The sequence below is a fragment of the Melozone crissalis genome, unplaced genomic scaffold (genome assembly GCF_028551555.1).
Source record: "Melozone crissalis strain CALT ecotype California unplaced genomic scaffold, PUWL_Pcris_2 ptg000027l_1, whole genome shotgun sequence".
Classification (NCBI taxonomy): Eukaryota; Metazoa; Chordata; class Aves; order Passeriformes; family Passerellidae; genus Melozone; species Melozone crissalis.
In genome coordinates, this window is record NW_026535805.1 from 67,294,199 (window position 1) to 67,316,016 (window position 21,818).

Genomic DNA, 21,818 nt, shown 5'->3' on the forward strand with positions numbered 1-21,818 from the left:
GCAACTGGAGCCTGGAATATAAGCTGGCTGATGTTGTCATAAGTTGCCCCACATCACCCAGCTGTACAGTGTCTGTTTTGGGGTGAGAAGAATAATTTTCAGGACTCTATCAAGCACTGATGGAAGGCTCAGTTTAATTGGCCAAAGTGACATCCTTTTCAAATGCTTTCAGTTTGCCATTCCAGAGGACTGTAGGTACTATCTCCTGAGTCATGTCTGACAATTCCATGAGAAGTGACAGATGGTCCAAAATGGCCCAAAATTATTTGTGTAACTGAGTTAAGCCCTAGCTCTTTGACTACAGTGGCAGCTCAAGAATATGTGCTTGTAGACACACATAAAAGCCTAAATGTAGGTACGTTTATCAGACTGAATCCATTTGATCTTACAAATTTATTGCATAAAGTATTTAAGTATTATTTTTTTAATATTGAAAGACTAAGTGGAAAACATGCTGCCTCTCTTTTGTTTCATGATGCTTGCAGTTCTCTGCAGTATCAATCTGAGGAAACTAAAATATCTTCAAAAGGCGAGTACTGGGTGCTTCTCTTAACCTATTGTGTTAGGCTGAGACCTTGCTTTATTTCTTGCATTGTGAAAGCTCAGACAGATATATTATAGTGTACAGACTGTGTGCTGGTTCTTACTAAGATTTTTTTTCCATTTGGATCTCAATATTTCTGGTTCTATTTATGCACATTCATCTGTTTAGATCGGTGTAAAGTGACAATGAACTTTCTTTGCATGTAAAGTAAACTGCATACTACGGTACATTGAGAGAACTGTAGTCAACAGATTGGAGGAAGCTTTATCCTCTTTTTCTTGGTGGTGTTGAGGTTGGTCCTGGAGTGCTGTTTCCCAGTTCTGCCTTCCTTAGTCAACAGGGATGGTTGTAAATTGGAGAGATCCTCTGTATGGCAACCAAGATGATTGAAGGATTAGAGAATATGAATGATTAGAGAGGTGTTTATTTAGTTTGGAGACTTACAAAGATGATGGTGTCAAACTTCTCAGCATTGTCAAATGACAAATAGAGGCAAGAGCCAAAAATTGTAGCTTAGTAAATTCATTCTAGGCATACTCTTTTAACGAGAAAGGTGCAAGGCGCAAGAGGGCACTGCTGGAAAAGGTTGTGCCGGTAAGCTGTGAAATCTCCATTGTCAGAAGGTTTCAAGACTTGTACAAATCTGTGACTGACACACTAATTTAGTGTTGATGAGGATCCCACTCTCAGTGATGGGCTAGAGGGACTAAGTGATCCCCAGAGATCCCTTCCAACCAGTGTTCCTATGCTTCTATGACATTCATCTAGCTACTTTTAGATAAGCTTTTGGTATTCAAATATATGCTTAAAGTTATCCTGAAAAGCTCATATTTTTGGAATTGGGGTTCTCATTAGTTAACTGTAAGACAGTATTTCTTAATCCTCATGATATCATATTCTATAGTTTATGTGCATTTCTTACCCGCACAGTAATGCCAAGGGACATAGGCTATACATCAACCTCTTATTTGAGAGAGAAATTAGTGAGTGAAGATTTTCATATCTGTATGCTATTATCCACACTCATATTTGAAAATATGTGGTCCTATAATTGGCTATCATAAAACCTGTATAAAATCATATGGGTAAGGAGCCTCACAGAGCATTCTGAGAAAAAAATAGAAAAAAGTATATTTGTATAGACACATATATATAGGTATGCAGACTTAAAGAAATATATTAAAATGCATATCATATAACAATATTAACATGATAGGAGTAGTTACAGCTGTAGTGATTAAATATGATCAAATTATACAGTGTTTCATCTAGTTCAAATAACTTTTATTTTTATGTATTTTTTAATATGTATATGTTTTATTTCTTTTTCTTAGTTTTACCATCTGCACCTGGTCAGGTGGTGGCCACAAGGAATACAAAAACATCAGTTGTAGTTCAATGGGATAAACCAAAACATGAAGAGGATTTATATGGCTACTACATTGAGTATTCTGTGGTGGGATCAAACCGCTGGGAACCCAGTAACCATAAACCTATTAAGTATAACAGGTATTGATAACATTCCTGTGTTTTTGGGAAGTTTGAAAACTGCAGGATATTTTAAAGACAATTTATGTGCTAGGCAATAGGATTATAATTGGAGAATGTTGAATGAATGGGAAGAAAAACAGTCTGCAGACTCTCAGAGCCAAGATTTCCAAATTGCAGGGCAATTCTCCTCACCTTTTGATGTTTTTCATATATTTTTATATTCCCTGACTTTGAGTTTTAAAAGCAAACTCTAGAGACATTATTCTGAGTGTCTTGGACACGAGAGAGTGCAAACTTTGCCGTTTTAAAGTATGAGTTATGTTGTGGGGTAAACAGACCTAATGAGGAAGAGTATGAGAAAGGGGGGGGAATTCTAAAGCTTTATCATAGTCCATGAATAACAGAGCAAAAGGTCAGGCCATTTCTGCTATAAATATGGTGGCAAAAGTGCTTTGGCAGCTGACACTATTGTGCAGTAAAGCCAAGTGTCCCATTCCAGAAACATCAGAGCTCCCTGATCTGTTACATCTCTGGATAAAGAACAGTGGACCCTGTTTCTGATTCCTTTGTCATGACACTGTTTCAATTTTTGATGATTTCTTATTCCCTCCTGAAGATATCAAACTTCATTATGAGATCCTTCAAGCAATTTCCTCTGTGAAAATCATATTTATTTTTATTGAAATCAATCACCAAATGCAAAAATTAGATTTTTAGTTTGTATTTTCTATAACAAGCACATCATATTTTTAGTGTATTATGTCAGTCATTAGCTGACATTTGTATTCTGATGAGTCCTTTTTTCAAGTAGTCAAGAAATATGATTAAAAACAGTAGAGACTAATTCTTGGTCAAAGGGGGTTGAGAAAGCACAAAACTAAGAAAAAACCATTTCATTTCTTTATACTTGATCATATAGTGCAATAGCATAGCTCTGAGTATTTTATTTAGTACAGTAATTACCTAAGAAACTCAGATCAAAACTGAAAACTATTTTTGACAATGACAATAAAACTACGGTGAAAAATACAGTTCCTTCCCAGAATAGATTAGAATTTAGCAAGACAAAGTTCAGAGGGAATATAATATATTTTATCTGACTTCACCTGCCAGATCAGTACTAAAAATCTGATGAGTATTGTGATTTTTGCTACAGTGTCCCTTCCAGTTATATTGTACTACATCACGCCTTTTATTGCAGTTTCCCTCTTGGAAATATTTTCCTTTGTGAAGCACTCATGAAGTTGATCTCTTTAATTGATACAACAATATAATGTTAGAGCATAGAATGATTTCTGTAAAATATGCACTAATATGTGATGCTATCTTTTTTAACCCAGGTTTGTTGTTCATGGTTTGGAAACTGGAGAGCAGTATGTCTTCCGTGTGAAAGCTGCGAATGCTTTAGGATTGAGTGAAAACTCGCAGGAGTCGGAGGCTGTAACAGTGCAGGCAGCCCTTAGTAAGTGTGATTCTGTGCAACTCAGCTTCTTCTTTCCCAAATGAGTGACATATCTTCAGCAATCACCTCCTTTGGTCTGATTTACTACAAGAATATACAATAATATAATATCATGCACATGGGTTTAATGATGTTTGTTCTCTGGCATGTGGCTGTTCTAGAGAAAAGACATTGTTTTGTAAAAAAGTTATTTATAATGACTGTTAGAAATATTGGGTAAGATGAACTTTAATGGCCAGGTTGCCTTTTGCTCCTAGGCTGTATCAAAGAAATGTAAATACTGAGTGAGTTAGACAATTAGTTTCTGAGTGACTTAGACACTCAGAAACATTTTAGCACAGTATCTGCTCCATTTAGAAGAGTTCCAGTAGGCTTCATTACTGTGTAACTTAACCAAACAGAAAATCCTCTTTGTTTGCTCCAGGTTGGAGCACAGTCTACCTCCTCTGGTGTCCCGCAAACAAAATTTCTGTGTAAGGTCAGTCGTGCAGCCGTCAGTGGGAACGGTACATGTTGAGTGAAGGGTTGAATAAATGTTTACAACAAAGAATACACGGGTCTAGGCTATCATGGTTCAATTTGAATTAAGGGACAGTGTCAGCTCCATACTGAAAAATTTTAAATAGGACACGTTTTCCCCAGCAGAGTGCCCTCAACCTCTTGGAGAAAACCAGTAGACATATTTGTGAGAAATAATTCTCTAAAAGATTTATAATTCAGTATAGTCAATAGAAAGTAAATTTGTATATTACTGACAAAGTTACTCTATTTGACTTTTTTAGGAGGAAGTGTGTCTCATATGGGTAGGTGGTGCATGGACACTTGCACATCTATCACCGCAATGTTGTAAATGCACTTGCATCTATTTGTCACTGTGTGCTTTGGAGATGAGGGTTGCATGGGGTATATCATCAAACACAGAGCACGTGGATCTTACACACACTTATGGGATGTGGACAGCTTTTGTCAATTTTTGTAGCCTTTACAGGAATTTAGCAGGACTATTTATAGATGACCTAGCATTAGCATGGCCAGAATCTTTCTGTAGTATTACTTTAAGATTATTTAAAGAAATTTGCTACAGTCATTCTTATTTACCAAGAAGTGGCAGTAAATACAAAGGCCAAATTTTTTTACCTCTGAGTATAGTGCCATATCTGAAAAAAAAGTATGAAAGGGCAGCTCTGCTGATTGCTATTGCTTTTCATGGTGACCACTAGTACAGCTACAAGATCAGGGACTGAACTACTGTATTCTCTTCTGAATGAGGTAAGTTACATTCTCTCAAGTTATACTGGTAATTCAACTGAAGGTATCAGATCAGCTTTAGGGACAGGTGTTTAGCTGTACTGATTGAAGCACTCCACTGTCAAGAAAGGGCTATCTTTGAGCAGGCTTTGAAGTATGGATGACAAATGCAACACTACTTGCTGCAAGGGGTGCTTGCCAGTAGGAGGGGATTAAAAAGCTCAGAAAAAGGGTTTTATTCATCTCTAAGAAGGTACATGGGGACATTTCTATTTCTGCTACAGAAGGGAGTAAACCCATGCAAGGAACCTCATGAAGGACATTGTTATTCTGCCTCAACATAGGCAGAAAAGTTAAGTTACTGAAAATCTAAATGTCTTCTTTCTGGGTCAAAAAGCTGTCACAGTCTGAATAAAGCATATAATATCAGGACAGTACAGGAAAACTGTGGTGGCCATAGATCAGTCAGTTGCATGACTTAATTTCATTCAAGTTTATAGACTTTTTTCTTTTTTTACTGTATTCCATAATGACTTGAGCAGCTTTTTTTTTTTTTCTTCCTAGGAAGAGGTCTTGTGACCTATTTAAATATTTTAGCATAATTTTTGGTTTGGAGACACTGGCATTACTATTTCCCTGCAAAGATCATTTATTCTTCCTTGCTACCTTCTGAGAGGGCAAAACATTAGGCAGATGTTTTAAAACCTTCCATGTTTATGTCTGGTCATAAAATGAATGTTGGTTAGCAACTTTACAACTACTTTGCTCTCATTGTGCAGCTGAGAGCAGTATGCTGCAGAAAACAGAAGCAATATCAAAAATGCTAAGCAGCTTCTACACTGCAGTGCTTTAGACTCTGTCCTAACTCTCAGGTTGCTTATTTCCTTGTAGCTTGTCCTTCATATCCTCATGGTATCACTCTTCTGAACTGTGATGGGCATTCAATGACCCTTGGCTGGAAAGCACCAAGATACAGTGGAGGCTCACCAATCCTTGGTTATTATATAGATAAAAGGGAAGCTAACCATCAAAACTGGCATGAAGTCAACTCTTCCCTTATTACCCGGACAATTTATACGGTTAGTATTTTCTGCTCATTATATTTTTGTAGTTGAATTTTTTTCTTCGGCTTTTTTTAACAGAGAAATTCTTTAAATAATTACTTCAACAAAACTAGGCACTTCCATTCGGAGTGCAGCAGTGTTACACCTGGGTAAAAATCATTGCCATCCCCTACTGTGAAATTCTAATACAAATAAGAGCACTGAGATAAGTAAATTTTGGAGGGAAAAGTGTGAAGCTTTTTTTTTCACAAGGAATAAGAGGAATGAGCTATAAAATGTTCCCCAAGCTATTTTCATTAATGATCACTGTATACATCACCACTATAACAACATACAGAGAAAGGATGGAAGCATTTAGCAGGACAGATAACTGCTCTCTGTAGGACTGAGGACTTGCAAACAAAATGGAGATGAGTTGAGAAAAAATATAACTGTTCTTACTCTCAAAATCTGCCTTCAGCTGAAAAAGCATGTTTATTAATGAACTCAGCATTATGTCTTGTCACCTCCTTCACAGAGTACAGTTTTGAAATAAATTACTTCTGCTTGCACCTGCAACTCATGTAATATTTCTTAAAATAGGGAAATTTGGATGTGAACTTCCATGGAGAAAAGTCAGAGAGATAGGATATAGCAAGTAATCAATCAATGTGATGCCTTTTAAATTAAGTTAAACAATCCGATTTTACTCACAAATACTTAAAATTTTATTTCTGCAAGTCAGCAAATTTCCTGTAAACCTTAGGACAGAAATAAGTCTTTCAGGTATTTGACACTTAAGTAGAAGATAATAATGCAGATGAGCTGAGGAAGAATGTTTCATGAACAGAAGGCAGGAAGCAATACTCAGATGCATGTGTGCTTGTGACTGATTCTATGAGTGGCATCTCTGACACAGCTGATCAACAATGGATGGTGAGAAATAAAAAAGGACAGGTAGGATAGGCATGAAAGGGTAATACTAAACAATGCTTTCCACATATTCTTATTTTTAATGCATTTTTAAACAAATGAGTAATGTAAATTAGGGCTTACCACTGGGAATTTAACTAGGTATTTAAGTGTCAGTCCTGCAAGTAACTGTATTTGTTCCTAAAGGTGCATCTTCGTACATTAGTTTGAATGGCTAGAATGTGAAACATTGATGGTAAACAAAACCAAGACAGCTTTTAGTAGCACAGAATATTTTATGACATACTGCAAACAGAGAATGCCTGAGATATTCAGTACAGCACTGGGAAATCACTAAAGGTTTAATCTTCTCTGATAAAATAATTATATAGGAGGCCCACAAATATTCTTTCCCTTAATAACCTGGGATTTCAAAGTCATTTTTACAGACTGAGCTATTTTTCTATCTTTTGGGTCAAACTATATAGCTCCTTGTCTTCAGGAAAGTGTGTCTAAATTATTTTAATGCCTGACTTTTCTGTGTTACCTTGTTTGCTTTGGTCTTGTACTTGATGCTACCCTATATGTCTGTTACCATCACATATTTTTATCATTAAAAACATCATACCAAATCTCACATTTTTATCTCACATTTTCAAAGACAACTATTTATTAATGAAAATCTAAAACTCTTTGGCATCTCCACTAGGAGTACCACTCTTAGCTGTCTCTCTTGAGACATATGGTTAAATATAACCGCAGGAAAATTATTCAGAGGAATCAGGTGTAGAAGACTTGGTTTTTTGTATTTAGGTGTTCTGGAAGAAGAAGGATGGAAGAGGGCTGCTGCCGTGAGGTGTTCTGGGTGTCAAGACATTCATGCCTTTTAGTCCTCTACTTTGATCTCAAAATCTGAGATGCTGCTGTGGGGATGGGCTCATTAGATAAATCAGAGTTAATTTACCAGGGATGTTTGCAGAGGATTATTATGGATTCTGCTCATCCCATTACCAGTGCTTACTTTCTCACTTTGTAGTGGTAGGTAACATCAAGAGAAAGTTTCATACAAGCCACAAAATACTACTGAGAGGCTCTCTCCTGGAGTTACATCAGAACATTGTGGAACTAATTGGATTGTTTTTTCTTTTATTTTCCTACAATTTGCTTTTCTTCCTAGATCAGTCCTTTGTGACCTTTTTAAACAAAACACGAAATTAACTCTTGCTTAAGTGAATGGCTTCTGAACAGCCATTCACAAGCAATGCAAGAAGGTATTTAATTTTTGAACACTCACCTGTAAGTATCTGCTAGTGGTCATTCATTGACTGGGCTTCTTGAATCTTTGCTCTGAACTCTTACAACTTTTCATGCCAAAATATGAGTGCTGTCATTGCGAGGATTATGTGACTGAAACGTGGACATATAATATGGAACTTGCCAGTGTGTTTGGTTTAAGAGTAAAGTCTTCAAATTAGACCCTTCCACACAGCAGTAAGGCCTGATAATCAATTAACTAATGTTTATATGCAAGTATTTATTAAATGAATATAAACAATGGGTTTTGATATATTGAATGGTTTTCTCAAATGAAAAAAGGTAGAGGATTTGACTGAAGATGCCTTCTATGAATTCAAAGTTGCTGCTGCAAATCTGGTTGGAATAGGTCAACCTTCAGATCCCAGTGAGCATTTTAAGTGTAAAGCCTGGACTATGCCAGAACCTGGTAAGTATATTAGTTCTGCATGAATCTCAAAGTCCTTAAAACACAGCCACGGAGTTCCAGCCAAACTCTGCAGGATATATTTTGCTTAATTTCTTCCATAGTTCCTGTTGAGATTGCCCTTGCTTCTGAAATCTGTTAAACGTTACCGCCACAACTCTAATGATGACGTCTCTTTCCTGGGGAACAGATGACCTTTTCTTAGCATGTTGAGTGTCCCTTTCTTTCCCTGCTCTCACCAGCTCAGAAGAGTATTGAGCCTTTAGTCTATGCTTGTATCTCTATCACCTCTTCAAGCCCTACAAGCTCCACCTCACACTCACCAGCTGTACAATATCTCTGCACCAAAAATGCAGGCTGTTAAGAATTTTCCTGAAGTTTCAGACTCGAAAACTTCATTAGCTTTTGGTCATAAATAACACGAGAGAGGTCTGTTTCTTCTATTTCTTAATGTAGAGACAAGTGGCACAGCTAGTCTTATTTTCTCCAATAGTGTGTCCATGTAGGTGTGTTTCCCCTGGATTGTACCTAGGTGTTACCTGAGAGATTATTATTAGCCAGGTGTTAGAAAAATGTGCTAACAGACCTACAGTGGTAGTGGCAGTGCACAAACTGGAAACCCTATTCCAAATAAGTATTTTTCAATGCTGAAGTAGAGCACCTATAACTCTAATTTCTGCAGGTCATTTGCCTGCTTGCAAATCCCTCTCTTTTTGCCCTCTAAAACAAAAACAACACTATTAAGTTCCAAGTAGTTCCTTTATATGCCCATATTCTTTGCTGAAAAGGTGTTTGTCTTTATGTTTTCTCGTTAAATTCTTCAGAATTCAGAAATCTTACCAAATGGATTTAATGACATGACCAAAATGTCAATAGCAAAAGGGTTAATCTCCTGACCTTTACTCACTTTAATTATATTTTCTTATAATCTTGTGATATTTAGTGTAAATGGATCATCATTTGAACAATTATTTTTTTAAAAGGAGTTAGCTACAATTTATGCTCTCTACAGTTTTTTCAAAACAAAATTGAAATTATTCAGTGTGTAAAGAAGTGAAAATTATCCTTCATTTTAAATGACAGATAAAGAAATGAAATGAAATGTATTTTAAGGAAATGGAAAGAGTGAAATTTCCATAATGAACAATCTGACCTTTTTAGTGTTTGGGTGATTACACTGTTCTCATTATGCTATGAGTTGAATAGACAGTACTGCTTTCCTCCTGCTTAAAAAAACCCACTACAAGCAAAGAACATTGCCCACCCTGCAAAAACCCTCAAATCTCTGAACCTGTTAAATATTTCACAAGCCTTTTTCAAAATATATTTTTAAACAATGGTTCAGCAATAATGAAAATAAATAATGAAGACTGGGAAAAAGAGCCTGACCCTCTTCCCAGACTTACTAAAGGTACTGAGGATTAGTGCAATGTGACTGCAATATATTCCCAGTCAACAAAATATTCTTCCACCTTTTGATATGGAAGGAAGGTTTCCTTTGAAAGGCCAAAACCTTTTGCAGGATTTCCAGCATAAGTGATGGATTCTTTTCCCAGAGTCCATAATTATTTCATCCTTCCACAGAACTTCAGTCTTAGGTGTCTCTGTGAGTTTCTGTGTCTTAGCAATGATAGTTAATGGATTATCTTACATTGCTTTAAATAAAAAGAAATGTCTGGGGTCTCAGACTCCTCAGAATAGAATATACTTCATTACACTTTTCCTTCTACTCTCTAGATTTCTAACAGGTCCATTTGTCAATGTATTTTTAATTATTTGTGGATATATGGACATTCAGATTGGGATTTTTAAAGATCCCCGAGGGAACACTTTAGGTTCCTTGAAAATGGCATTCTTTCCATGAGAAAACTAATATTTATCCTTATAAGGTCTGAAACAGGTATTTGATATGTTTATTTTCTGTAATGTGTTTATCCACTTTGGAGAGAAGCTCTTCTATTTTTTTTTTTTCTTTCCCCCAGTGTATTTGCTGAATTTCGTCCTTTACAAATTTTATGTTCATTCATCATTGGTTAAAATCATGTAGGCTGGAATGGCAATTAGATTTATTTGTAAGGCTTTCCACTCCTTTTTTGTGATTATTTTAAATGGTAAGATGTGTTTTAGGGAAAATTAATATCTTGAAAACTGAGGAAATCCTTAAGTCTCAAGTTAATCCTTAGATCTTCAGCTTTCTAGATCTAAAGCACAAGAAGCAAGCAATATAATTTGACCATTGTAGGAAACTTATATAATTATGCCTTTACATTTATATTTATTTACTAGTGTAAATAAATATCAAGAGTATAGTAAAAATAATTGCTATAAGTTAGACTGAATAGCACTTCAACAGGTAGGTGGAGGAGAAGGAAAGTATAGTAGGAAGAATATAATCTCGTAGTTGCAAACATAAACTCTCACTTATTTGTAGAGTATCAGGATGTTTTTGGTTTAAATATTTCTTCTAACAGATATCATTCATCCTGAGAAGTTCCTCTCAGCTGTCCACTTCACAATAAAAATTCTTTTGTCAGGGAACAAGAAGCCTGATCCAAAGTCCCTTGGTGCCACTGGATTTGGGATTACTTTGAAAGATCATGGCTCATGTATAGTAATGAAAAGATAAAAAACCTGGTGTTAAATTATGAACCTGAATCAGGCTCAGTGAAGCAACTTTGATGTGAGGCTGGTGAGTTAAATAATAGACAAGAAGCCTCTCTTTCTTGTTGGAAAATCTTAAACTGCATGGATTTTCCACATGATTAGCTTTACCTTAAAAAAGTGTTACTGAGATCTAGCTAAGCAAGTATGCTTCAGAATACTAATGTCACTCACTGTTTGAGGCAGGTATTGCTGTACATAGCCATGAGGGGGAAATGGCCTAAATATCACCTATACCAGGAGTATTGTAAAGGATGAGATTTTTGAAAGCAGATACAATCAAAATTATAGTGATACATTTCAGCCTTTACTGGAGCAGCTTGCAAAACTTTATTATGTTGAAGTGAATGTCCAATATCTGAAATATTTTAGGTCCTGCCTATGATCTCATGATATGTGAAGTTAGAAATACATCACTAGTTCTTCTGTGGAAAGCTCCTGTGTATGAAGGCAAAAGCCCTATTACTGGGTATTTAGTGGACTATAAAGAAGTAGATACAGAAGACTGGATCACTGCTAATGAAAAACCTACTTCAAAGCGCTACTTTAAGGTAACGTTTTCATTGAATAATATTAATATAAAACTGAGTACTAGAAGTTCTGATTGAGTATAAAAAAGATATGCATTTGAACTTCAGCTTCTGCTAATGTCTTCATATAAGTAAAAAAAATAATTGTGATTTTTTTTTTAATTGGCTTTTCCCTTTATCTTGTTTAAGGTCACTGATTTACATGAGGGTCATACCTATGTTTTCAAAGTTCGTGCAGTGAATGATGCTGGGGTAGGCAAGTCATCTGAAATATCTGAACCAGTACTTGTTGAGGAACGGCCAGGTAAAATGAACTGTTTAATCTCTGTTTCTAAAATGCTTGGAATTGCGTTTCATCAACCTAATTTGATATTATATCACATGTAAGTATTTAAAGAATTAAGAATCTCTTAGCCTTAAAACTTTAAGAATCTCTTAGCCTTAAAACTTCAATCATGTGGATATGGAGACAGCGATTAGAATTTTTCCTTTACTTAGTTCAGGAGTTATTTGATAATCAATTGTTCTGGTTTTTATTCTAACAGAGGTGCTATTTGTTGTGAAACACATTATTAAAACTTCAGGAATGATAATAAAATTGGTTTAACATTCATGTCTTCTCATATTCAGTTATATCTTATTCATTTGTTTCTCAATAAGCATTTATTAGTATTATCATTCATTTCTTGCATGTGGAGTAAGAAACTTAATAGCATGTGGTGTTGAGCCAGCATATCACATAAACCTGCTTTAAGACCTGCTAATAAAATCAGTGTCTTTTAGGACAAAATAGATCTGGGCTTTAGTAATTTATGAATTGCACCTTGGCAGGAAAATGCAGTCTTGACATAAGAGTTGATTCCTATTTTTCAGGAACAAAAGAGATCTATTCAGGTGTGGATGATGAGGGTAATATTTACCTGGCTTTTGACTGCAAAGAAGCAACAGATGCATCTCATTTTGCATGGGGTAAATCTTATGAGGAGATTGATGATTCTCATAAGTTTAAGATTGAAACAGAAGGAAATCAGTAAGTCATGCCAATCTACCAAAGGAAATCAGTAAGTCATGTTAAAATTGTGATACACAGCTAATGATATTCTTTTTAATTGGTGTTTTTAGTTCTAAGCTGTACTTCAAAAATCCTGATAAATCAGACTTGGGAACTTACTCTATCTCAGTTAGTGACACAGATGGGATTTCCTCCAGCTTTGTTATGGATGATCAAGGTAAGGTCCTTACAATTTCAAATCTCTCTTCACTATATCACCTCAACTGCACTAAAAATTGCCCCAGGAAAAAACAGAATAGAACCCTACAACTCTCACATTATTTCCTATGCATTAAAGAAAAACAAAAAAGAACCCTCAACAGGCTTTGTGTGATTACTTATTTTTCTGATTATCATAAGAATGAAAGCTGGGATATCTTCAGGCAACATTTTCTAGATAAAGATAAAAAATATGGCAAATTAGAATTGTTTTTGTTATGCTGGGATTATAATGATGTTTGTAAATATCCCTTACACTTTCAGTTGTGCTTGAGGCTCTAGATGCAGTTTCTCATAACTGAGATGCAGGAAATTAGTGAGAAAGATGATGATGCTTTAACAAAGTCTAAATACATTGGGTCAAATTATCATTTAGCTTACATATATATTAGTTTTGCCTTATTTCATTGTATCTATTTTTTTTTCCATTGGATTCACAATTAATTTGCTTCAGTCTCACTTTGTTCTATCATTGAGAAATGCTGACATAAAAAACAAAGATAAAAATTTGCTGCTTTCCCAGTTCTCAGCTGTAATTGCTCTGCCCAGTTCCCCAAGTATTAAAATCCCTCTGCTTCTCAACCTACTAAGCCATTTAAGGAATCACAGTAAGAAACATGTCAAGCCACCCTTTCCAAATAGGTGTCGAGAAGAAATCCATGTTCAAGGGGAAAAAAAAAAGTTCTCCAGGACATGGAAGACTTCTGAGCCATTATCATGAGCACTGCCCTTTAGCTAAGTTTTGAAGCATCACTCTGAAATCTTTCTGTAGATCTTGTCATCATCTGCTCTAGCTTTGAATTTTAATTTTTTTTAATAAAGCACTGAAGCTGTTTCCCATCCCATACTTCCCCTAAGTCTTTTCTGATCATATATCATTGAAAATTACAATTTTGTTTATACTGGATCCCTGCACAAGTATCAGATTTTTCATCTTAACACTGAAAACCATCATTTCACTGTCCATTTACTCTCTCAAAAGCTATAACTTCTCCTGTAATTTTGCTAAATCCTCTATCATGTCATAAATCCATGCTAATTTTCTCTGGTCTTTACATTATCTGTAAATTTGGAATTGGCAGTAATGTTCATTTTCCAAATCTTTCTTGGTAATGACTATGATAAACAGGATTAGTATGAAAATCTAAAAAACTAAATTCAAGACTCTCACACAGCCTTCATGAGGATTTGGTGCATTAACTAAAACTTTCTGTACTGATTTCAGACTAACCTGCGCTTAATCTTTTTTCCTGCCACAATAAACCAAAATTTTCAGGAACAGTCTGAGAAAGGAAGTTAGGGCATAAAGGAACCTTATACACTGCTTAGAAGCTATGGTTTCCAATCTTTCTTTTATATTGCTATTTTTAAAGTATAAAATAGGTTTTGGCCTTTGTATAGATTCCCTTGCATAAGAGAATGTGTTCTAAAATGCATGCAGTAGGAACATTTGCTAAATCCATGTATAAGAAGTTGTTTCCTAAATCTTTTTTTTCAGTCATTTTTTTAAGAGTTGTATATTCATATACAAGCTTCAAGGAGATAACTTTGCTGATGCTGATATTTATTTTCATCAACACCCATTTGCTGTCTGTGTTTTTTAGAATAAATTAAAACGTAAACATTTTTCTTATTTTCAGAGTTTGAACGTTTGATGGCATTAAGCTATGAAATAAAGAATCCAAGTAAGTTGAAGATCTGAATCTATTAGACACTTCTAGAAGGAATAGAATTGCATACTAATGACTGGAGTTCCAGAAAGATTCTTCCTGAGACAATGGCAACTTCATTTTTCATGGCAGTTTCACTGAGCATGGAACACCTTGCTTCCTTATCTTTTACTTTTGTTAGAAGAATATTAGTTGACATCAAATGAGATCATTGTTCCTAAATCTCTCAAGATTAACTTTGACAATACATTATAGATTGTTACTAGCAAAATCCTTACACAATGTACAAACAGTAAGATGTACATTCTCTTCTTCCTTTGAGAAATTAATTTAAAAATCAGCCAAAGACTGCATTAGTGGACTTTTCCCTGTGTATAACTTGGTACCCAGAAATCCATAAATAATAGGAAATTGCTAGTATTTTACTATGATATTCCTATTTCTCACAAGGTTTAATGAACTACTGATTTTTGATTATTTTCTTTTTGTAGCAATACCGCTGAAATCAGAGTTAGCTTATGAGGTTCTTGATAAAGGAGAAGTTCGTTTCTGGATTCAGGCTGAAAGCTTATCTCCAGATTCTACTTTCAGATTTGTCATTAATGATAAAGAAGTCGAAAACAGTGACGTAAGTATATAATGAGTACTGTATGTAAGTGATTTTGTTTAAGAAACTTGCAGATTTCTATTGTTATCACAGAATCACAAAGTTATTTAAGTTGGAAAAGACCTTTAAGATCATGGAATCCAACAGTTAACGTGATACTGCCAAGTCCACCACTAAACCATGTCCCTAAATGCCAGATCTACTTGTCTTTTAAATACCTCCAGTGATGGTGACCCAACTACTTCCCTGGGCAGCCTTCTTCTTTCAGTTAAGGAATTTTTCCTAATATCCAATCTAAACTCCCTTGATGCAACTTGAGGCCTTTTCTTCTTGTCCTATTGCTTGTTACTTGGGAGAAAGGACTGATCTCAACCTGGGTACAGCCTCCTTCATGCAGTTGTAGAGAACATTAATGGTCCCTCCTGAGCCTCTGTTTCTCTAGGCTAAACAACCCCACCTCCCCCAAATGCTTCCCACAAGACTTGTGCTCCCAACCCTCACCAGCTCTGCTGTCCTCTGGCACAGTCCAGCACCTCAATGTCTATCTTGCAGTGATGAGCCCAGAACTGAACACAGGATTTGAGATGTGGCCTCACCAGTGCTGAGTACAATCCCTGCTGTGGTGCTGCTGGCCACCCTGTTGCTGATACAGGCCAGGATGCCACTGGCCTTCTTGACCTCCTGGTCACATGGTGATGGCTCATGCTCAACCAGCTGTTGACCAGCACCTCCAGGTCCTTTCCCACTGGGCCACTTTCCAGCAATTCCTCCCCAAGCCTTGTTTTGACCCAAGGGCAGAACCTGGCACTTGGCTTTGTTGAACCTCATCCAATTGGTCTCGAGCCACCTGTTCAACTTGTCGAGATACCTCTGCAGAGTCTTCCTACCTTCCAGCAGATCAACACTCCCACTCAACTTGATCCTTTTCTCTAGATCATTATTAAATATGAAACAATATTAAACAGGACTGGCCCCACTGCTGAGCCCTGGAGAACGTAATTTGTGATATCTACCAACTGGATTTAACTCCATTCACCACCACTTTGCCCTTGGCCATCCAGCCAGGAGCTACTGCTTGTATCCAAGCTATGAGCAGCCAGTTTGTCCAGGAGAAAGCTGTGGGAAACAGTATCAAAGTCTTGGCTTAATTCCCAGTAGGCAACATCCGCAGCCCTTCCTTCATCCACTAAGTGGGTCACCTTGTCACTGAAGGTTATCATGTCAGTAAAGCAGGACTTGCCTTTCAAAAGTCCGTCCTGGCTGAAGACTAGACTCATTCCCTAGTCTTCCTGTGCTTGGTGTCTCTCAAGATGTAGCCACCTGTTTATATTCCCTGGCACTGAGGTCAGGCTAACAGGCCTGTAGTTCCCTGGATCCCAGAGCTTCTTAATGTCATGTTATTAAGGTGTGGTAATACCTGAAAAGAAGGCCAATCTATAACAAAATTTTTTTTTTTTCAGTGTAGAATTCTTGTTGCAGAGTGAGCCTATTCATACTGGAAAAAGAGTTGGACTCTGTCTATTCATAAGGAGAGTTTACACACAGACCAGTGTTAAGCACAAATATTTTAGAAAAATAGCTCAAGAAAATGCCTGCTTCAGTTTTGGATTCCAAACCAACAAGACATGCTGTTCCCAAAGACATTCTGAGGCTGATATTAATAGTTTTATGTATAATGTGGGAGGCACTTGACAATGCAGCAGCCTTCATAGACTTAAAAATTTTATATGCTATCACTTTCTATTTTGTTTTTTAAATTTTGGAGTAGAAACTGTGCATTGAGCAGCTACATAAAGATGAGAGGGTAGGCCACCAGCTTCCCACATTTTTATATCTCTTGGAAGACCTCTCATATAAAGAGGCATAAAAAGGATGGGCTGAGAGGGGCACGTACATGGTTCATCTACAGGCCATAAGCCCAGTACTGGAAATACTTTCCTGTGAAGACTTCATCTTCATTGCAGCTGTTTGAAAGATTTGGTTCATTCCTGAGAATGCAAATCCTGGTTTGGGTCAGAGAAGCTTTATCAGCATTTTTATACCATAGAAAGGCAAAGAGCATTTACTTTAATTACATATTGACGAGTGGAAGAAGAAGTATTTCTGAGTAAAATAATTATCTGTTTATCTTTCTTTAAGAAGTAATAAACCATAGCACTGAAAACCTGAATATTTGTGCCTAGGATGTATTGAAATGACAATACTTTGGTTTGGCAATTTTCGTGAGACAGAATGAGCTATTTTTAGTTTGCATATGTTCTGGAAGTGTTGACATCAGAAAAAGTCTTGAAATGAAGCTGCATTATTTCACCTCTTTAATTAGTAACCCACAGGTGACATTTATGTTTGGAGACAGATGATATTTTTGTGGAAAGTCACATAAAAGCCTAATATTTATGATGCCCATAAAATCATTGAACTTCATCTTGCTGCATAATGGCAATAGTTAGAAGCCTAATTGCACTCTAAAACCTGTCTGGAGACTGGGCTACAGTCACTGAACATGTTCAATAGACCATTATGCTGGGGAATTGGGGCCTGATTCATGACATTGGCTAAAGTGATAAATTTTTCCTGCTAGGTCCTAACAGGGAGATTTCTTGGTAAGATTTCAAAATAAGCTTAAAATGGAATGAATTGAGCCCCATTTACTCACATTTTATTTTAATATTTTAATATTTTTTTAAATAAAACTAGAGAATAAAAAGAAAAGTGTCATAAAGAATCAGATTAAAACATACATCTTGCTTTTTTTTAAACTTTTCTGCTTCTGGCAAAATTTAATTTAATGTTCTGCCAGGGAACTCTTGAAGTAAATGCCAGTGTAGTCCTTGACCTCTGAGGGGAAGAGGCTGTAAGCAAGAGTTTGACTTTTGCACATTGAAATTTGAACTTATTGATAGTTAGGTTAGTTTATTAATGCTCTTTTTAACCTCCCTCACCTATCACCGTAACTCACAGATGAACTCTAACACAAGTAGATTTTGTACTTAGTTTCCCAATTAATTTTATCTTGTCATTCTTTGACATTGTATCTTTCTTTGCAGTATGTATCGGAAATCCTGTATCCAAGTTAACATGCATATCCCTTAAAAAATTATTATTCTGATCAATCTGTTAGCTGACTGCTTTGTCAATTCCACATATTTTCTTTTTCATCATTCTTCCATTACCCATTACCTCCATTAAGATTTAAAATATTTGTATATTTGAAAATGCCAGTACTGAATGCTGGGGTCATTCCTACTACTTTTGGATCTTAGAGGACTTAAGGGTTCTTCCATTTCAATAAGATTCTAGAGAGCTTAATAAGTGGCATTTTTACTAGCTTTTTTAATGTTTCTTCTTTCCTCTCCTTCCTCAAACTTTATCTATCTCTTACTTTAGTACCATTTTTTACTTTTGGAGACCAATGAAGAGGTTTATCAAAGGATTCTATTTGTAAGACATCATGTCTCCTTTTAACAGTATGTATAGTAAATTTAAAAGTAACAGGGTCTATAGTAATTCACTGCATATAACTCCTAGATAGTGACATTTACTGTTCTGTGCAATTGTGACTGGAAGTTAGTGTGTAATACCCTTGGCCACATTGTTTACCTATAAGTATTCACCAAGAAACTTCTATGGGTTATCATTGCTTAGCTTTAGGTGTTTGTTAGCTGAGATTCAAAAAACATCACTGTCAGTTGGGGACATTGCCTTCATAGTTGTAACTCAATGAATAAAAGAGGATATAAGTAAAACATGGTTGTATCTAAAACACTACCTGAAAATTCTAAAGCCATATTCTGCAAAGGTTGTGCAATACTAGCTTGTAATTTTCTGTTTCCACGATAATGCTTGCCAATAATTTATCTTTTTGGAATATTTAATAAAAAGCAAACACATAAAGGACACAAACAGTGAAAAGCATATTTGACTTTGAATTCAAGTCAATATTTGGTGTTTCGTGTGTTCTGCGAACACTTAAGTGAGTAACTATATATCCTGAGAGAATTATACTTCTCTTTTGCTGGACTTGGTCAATCCCTTTTGGGTCCCAGAAACTCTGTGGAGTTTACACAAGTTACTTTTCTCATGGTTGTTTGCTTAAATTGTGCTTTGAAAATTACACCTAACATTAAATAAGAAAATAATTTCTTCCTATGAGAAAATAAGATACACTATTAACTGCTATATTTGTCTCAGATATTTAGTAGGGATGACCTTTTAGATTTGGTGTGATCTTATTTGAAGATCCATATTTAATTTTTCCAGTTGTTTCTGGACTCTGCAAGGAATAATCCTTCTGCCTAGCAAACCCCCTTGTTTAACTGGAAGCTGTAATGCAGCTAAAGGCTGGCTGTTAGGCTCTTCAAATATGCACAGTGCCATAAACAATTGTTTTCAAATACAAACCAGCTATATTATGATGACTTGAGGATTCCCAATGCAACTGCACACAGAGGTTTCTGTCACCACTGGGATCTTATTGCACAAGAGTAAATAAAAGCAAAGTTTTCTTCCCTTAGTTTACAATTAAAAGGACATGAAAGAGGTTGACTGTGGGGGAAGGAATATAACTCATAATTTATTCAATAGGAATCATAAGTAATTTACACTATGCTAAAGTACTTATTTGTTTATTTCAGAGGCATAAAATAAATTGTGACCGTTCAAATGGCATTATAGAAATGGTGATGGAAAAATTTACAATTGACAATGAAGGTACCTACACAGTACAAATTCAGGATGGAAAGGCCAAAAACCAGTCCTCGTTAGTTCTCATTGGAGATGGTACGTTCACTGAAACATTGAAGTACTGAAACTTTGATGACAAAGTGAACTTCAATTATTCTTTGAGTAATTTTGTGACTAACTCATATTTCATTCACCTCTTCTAAAATTTAGCATTCAAGGGAGTATTGGCTGAGTCTGAGCTCCAACGAAAGGAATATCTCAGAAAACAAGGTAAGATGGAGCAGATTGGTGACTTCATGCCTGGTTTGCAGCTGATGATTCATCCCTGGGGAATGCTAAACACTTACAGCTTCCGTTCTTTATTAGAAGATATTGTTCAGTCGTAGGAGACACTTGAAACCTTGGTGGATCTTATTTTCTAGCATTGTCAATTTGTGACAGAACCTTCACTAAGCAGAGAAAAAATGGCTTCTCACAAGAGGTTATCTTTGCTCAGTATTAATGAGAAGTGTGCCTACTGCAGGCTCCAGTCCAACAAAACATTTAATTACATTTAGTTTAAGCATACAAGTTGTCTGCTCAATATAATTGACAGAAGAGTAGACAGACAAGACAAGTAGTGCCAGATAAGGAAGATTAAAAGCTTGACCCAATGGTTTCTATTGAGGCAAAATTCCAGGAACTAAATGTACATTTGTTGCATAGTTGCGATACAGTTGTAGAGTTTGTTACATACTCATTATCAATATTGCTTTCAGCTGAATGAGAAAATTCCAGTTGGATATCTAATTCAGAATTCTATCCCTGTGAAATCCTTAAAAATTTGAACTTGAGCTCTAGTTTGTAAATTTCACTTGTAAGCAGATGTCTTTCCAGATGAAAGTAACAATAATAATTTAAAACTTTTTTTCATAAATATCTTAAGTATTTCCTAAATATCTTAATATCTTAGTAAGATTCTGTACAGAAGCAATTTAATTCTATTTTTTGAAGGCTGCTTAAAATTGATTTAGGAAAGAAATAATACCACTTACAGCATAAATGGACAAAATCTTACAGTACTGAATTATTTAAGTCAAAGTCTTGGGCTTTGCAACTTCCCAGGTTTGGGTATCAGAATTAAGGCCCCTGATCCTGCCATCACAAAGACATGTACATTTATTAAGACAAGTAAACACAATAATTTAAAAAAGACGTGTGACAGCAAATTTTCATCAGGATGTATTTCTTTGTAGTTTGGGACCTTCATGGGGAAAAGGAATATTTTCTGTTCTGCCTGCAATATTTAGCACTTTTTAAACTTTACGTTATTTGGGCAAACAATGTTTGTTGTGTTGTTTTTACATTAAATACATTATTTGGATGCTTGCTTGTAGCTACTTTGTTTCTTTCCTCTGCTTAGTTGGCAATTTGACACAAAGATATTTAATAAAGAAATTTTTCTCACTCACCATTTTATATTTTGGAAAATTACTTGATTCATACAGATTCGGAGATGAGATTCATGTTCCTAAGCTGTAATGCAGACACTGGGTAATTATGATAACAACTTGCAGGATTTTCCTTCTAGTGCATGGGTAGTTCAGGAGTTCCCTCTTGTTCTTGTGTAAGGATGTTGAAATTGTCATCTTTTTTCTTTCTTTCGCTGTTTTTTCCTGCTACTCTTCATTCTACAACATTGCTTTAAGATTGTTTTGTTTCTTAGGTCCCCACTTCTCAGAGTTTTTGTATTGGAACGTTACAGAGGAATGTGAAGTTTTACTTTCTTGTAAGGTAAGGAAATATACTTGGAATTAGTTTTTAGAATATGTTGAGGAAGAATTGAGGTAGAAAAATGTAAAAAATTACTTAGATACCTTTAAAACCAAAAGTTTCATATGAAAACTATTTTTTATTATTTTGAAAATTTGAATATGAAAATTTCTGACTTACTATTCTTCAGCAGTAGTGTTAATGAAAGCAAAAAAAATTATAGGA

General features: G+C 35.6%; 1 protein-coding gene across 1 annotated transcript in view; it reads left to right on the forward strand.

Annotated features, from left to right (window-relative positions):
* Positions 1–21,818, forward strand: part of MYOM2 (myomesin 2) — a 75,967-nt gene that overhangs the window by 38,508 nt on the left and 15,641 nt on the right. Inside the window, exons 17-29 of the mRNA XM_054279108.1 lie at positions 1,879–2,053; positions 3,376–3,497; positions 5,637–5,824; positions 8,297–8,423; positions 11,454–11,632; positions 11,801–11,915; positions 12,485–12,641; positions 12,734–12,840; positions 14,522–14,566; positions 15,043–15,179; positions 19,793–19,937; positions 20,052–20,111; positions 21,547–21,614. Coding sequence (XP_054135083.1) covers positions 1,879–2,053; positions 3,376–3,497; positions 5,637–5,824; positions 8,297–8,423; positions 11,454–11,632; positions 11,801–11,915; positions 12,485–12,641; positions 12,734–12,840; positions 14,522–14,566; positions 15,043–15,179; positions 19,793–19,937; positions 20,052–20,111; positions 21,547–21,614 — 1,625 coding nt within the window. The remainder of the gene's footprint in view (positions 1–1,878; positions 2,054–3,375; positions 3,498–5,636; positions 5,825–8,296; positions 8,424–11,453; positions 11,633–11,800; positions 11,916–12,484; positions 12,642–12,733; positions 12,841–14,521; positions 14,567–15,042; positions 15,180–19,792; positions 19,938–20,051; positions 20,112–21,546; positions 21,615–21,818) is intronic.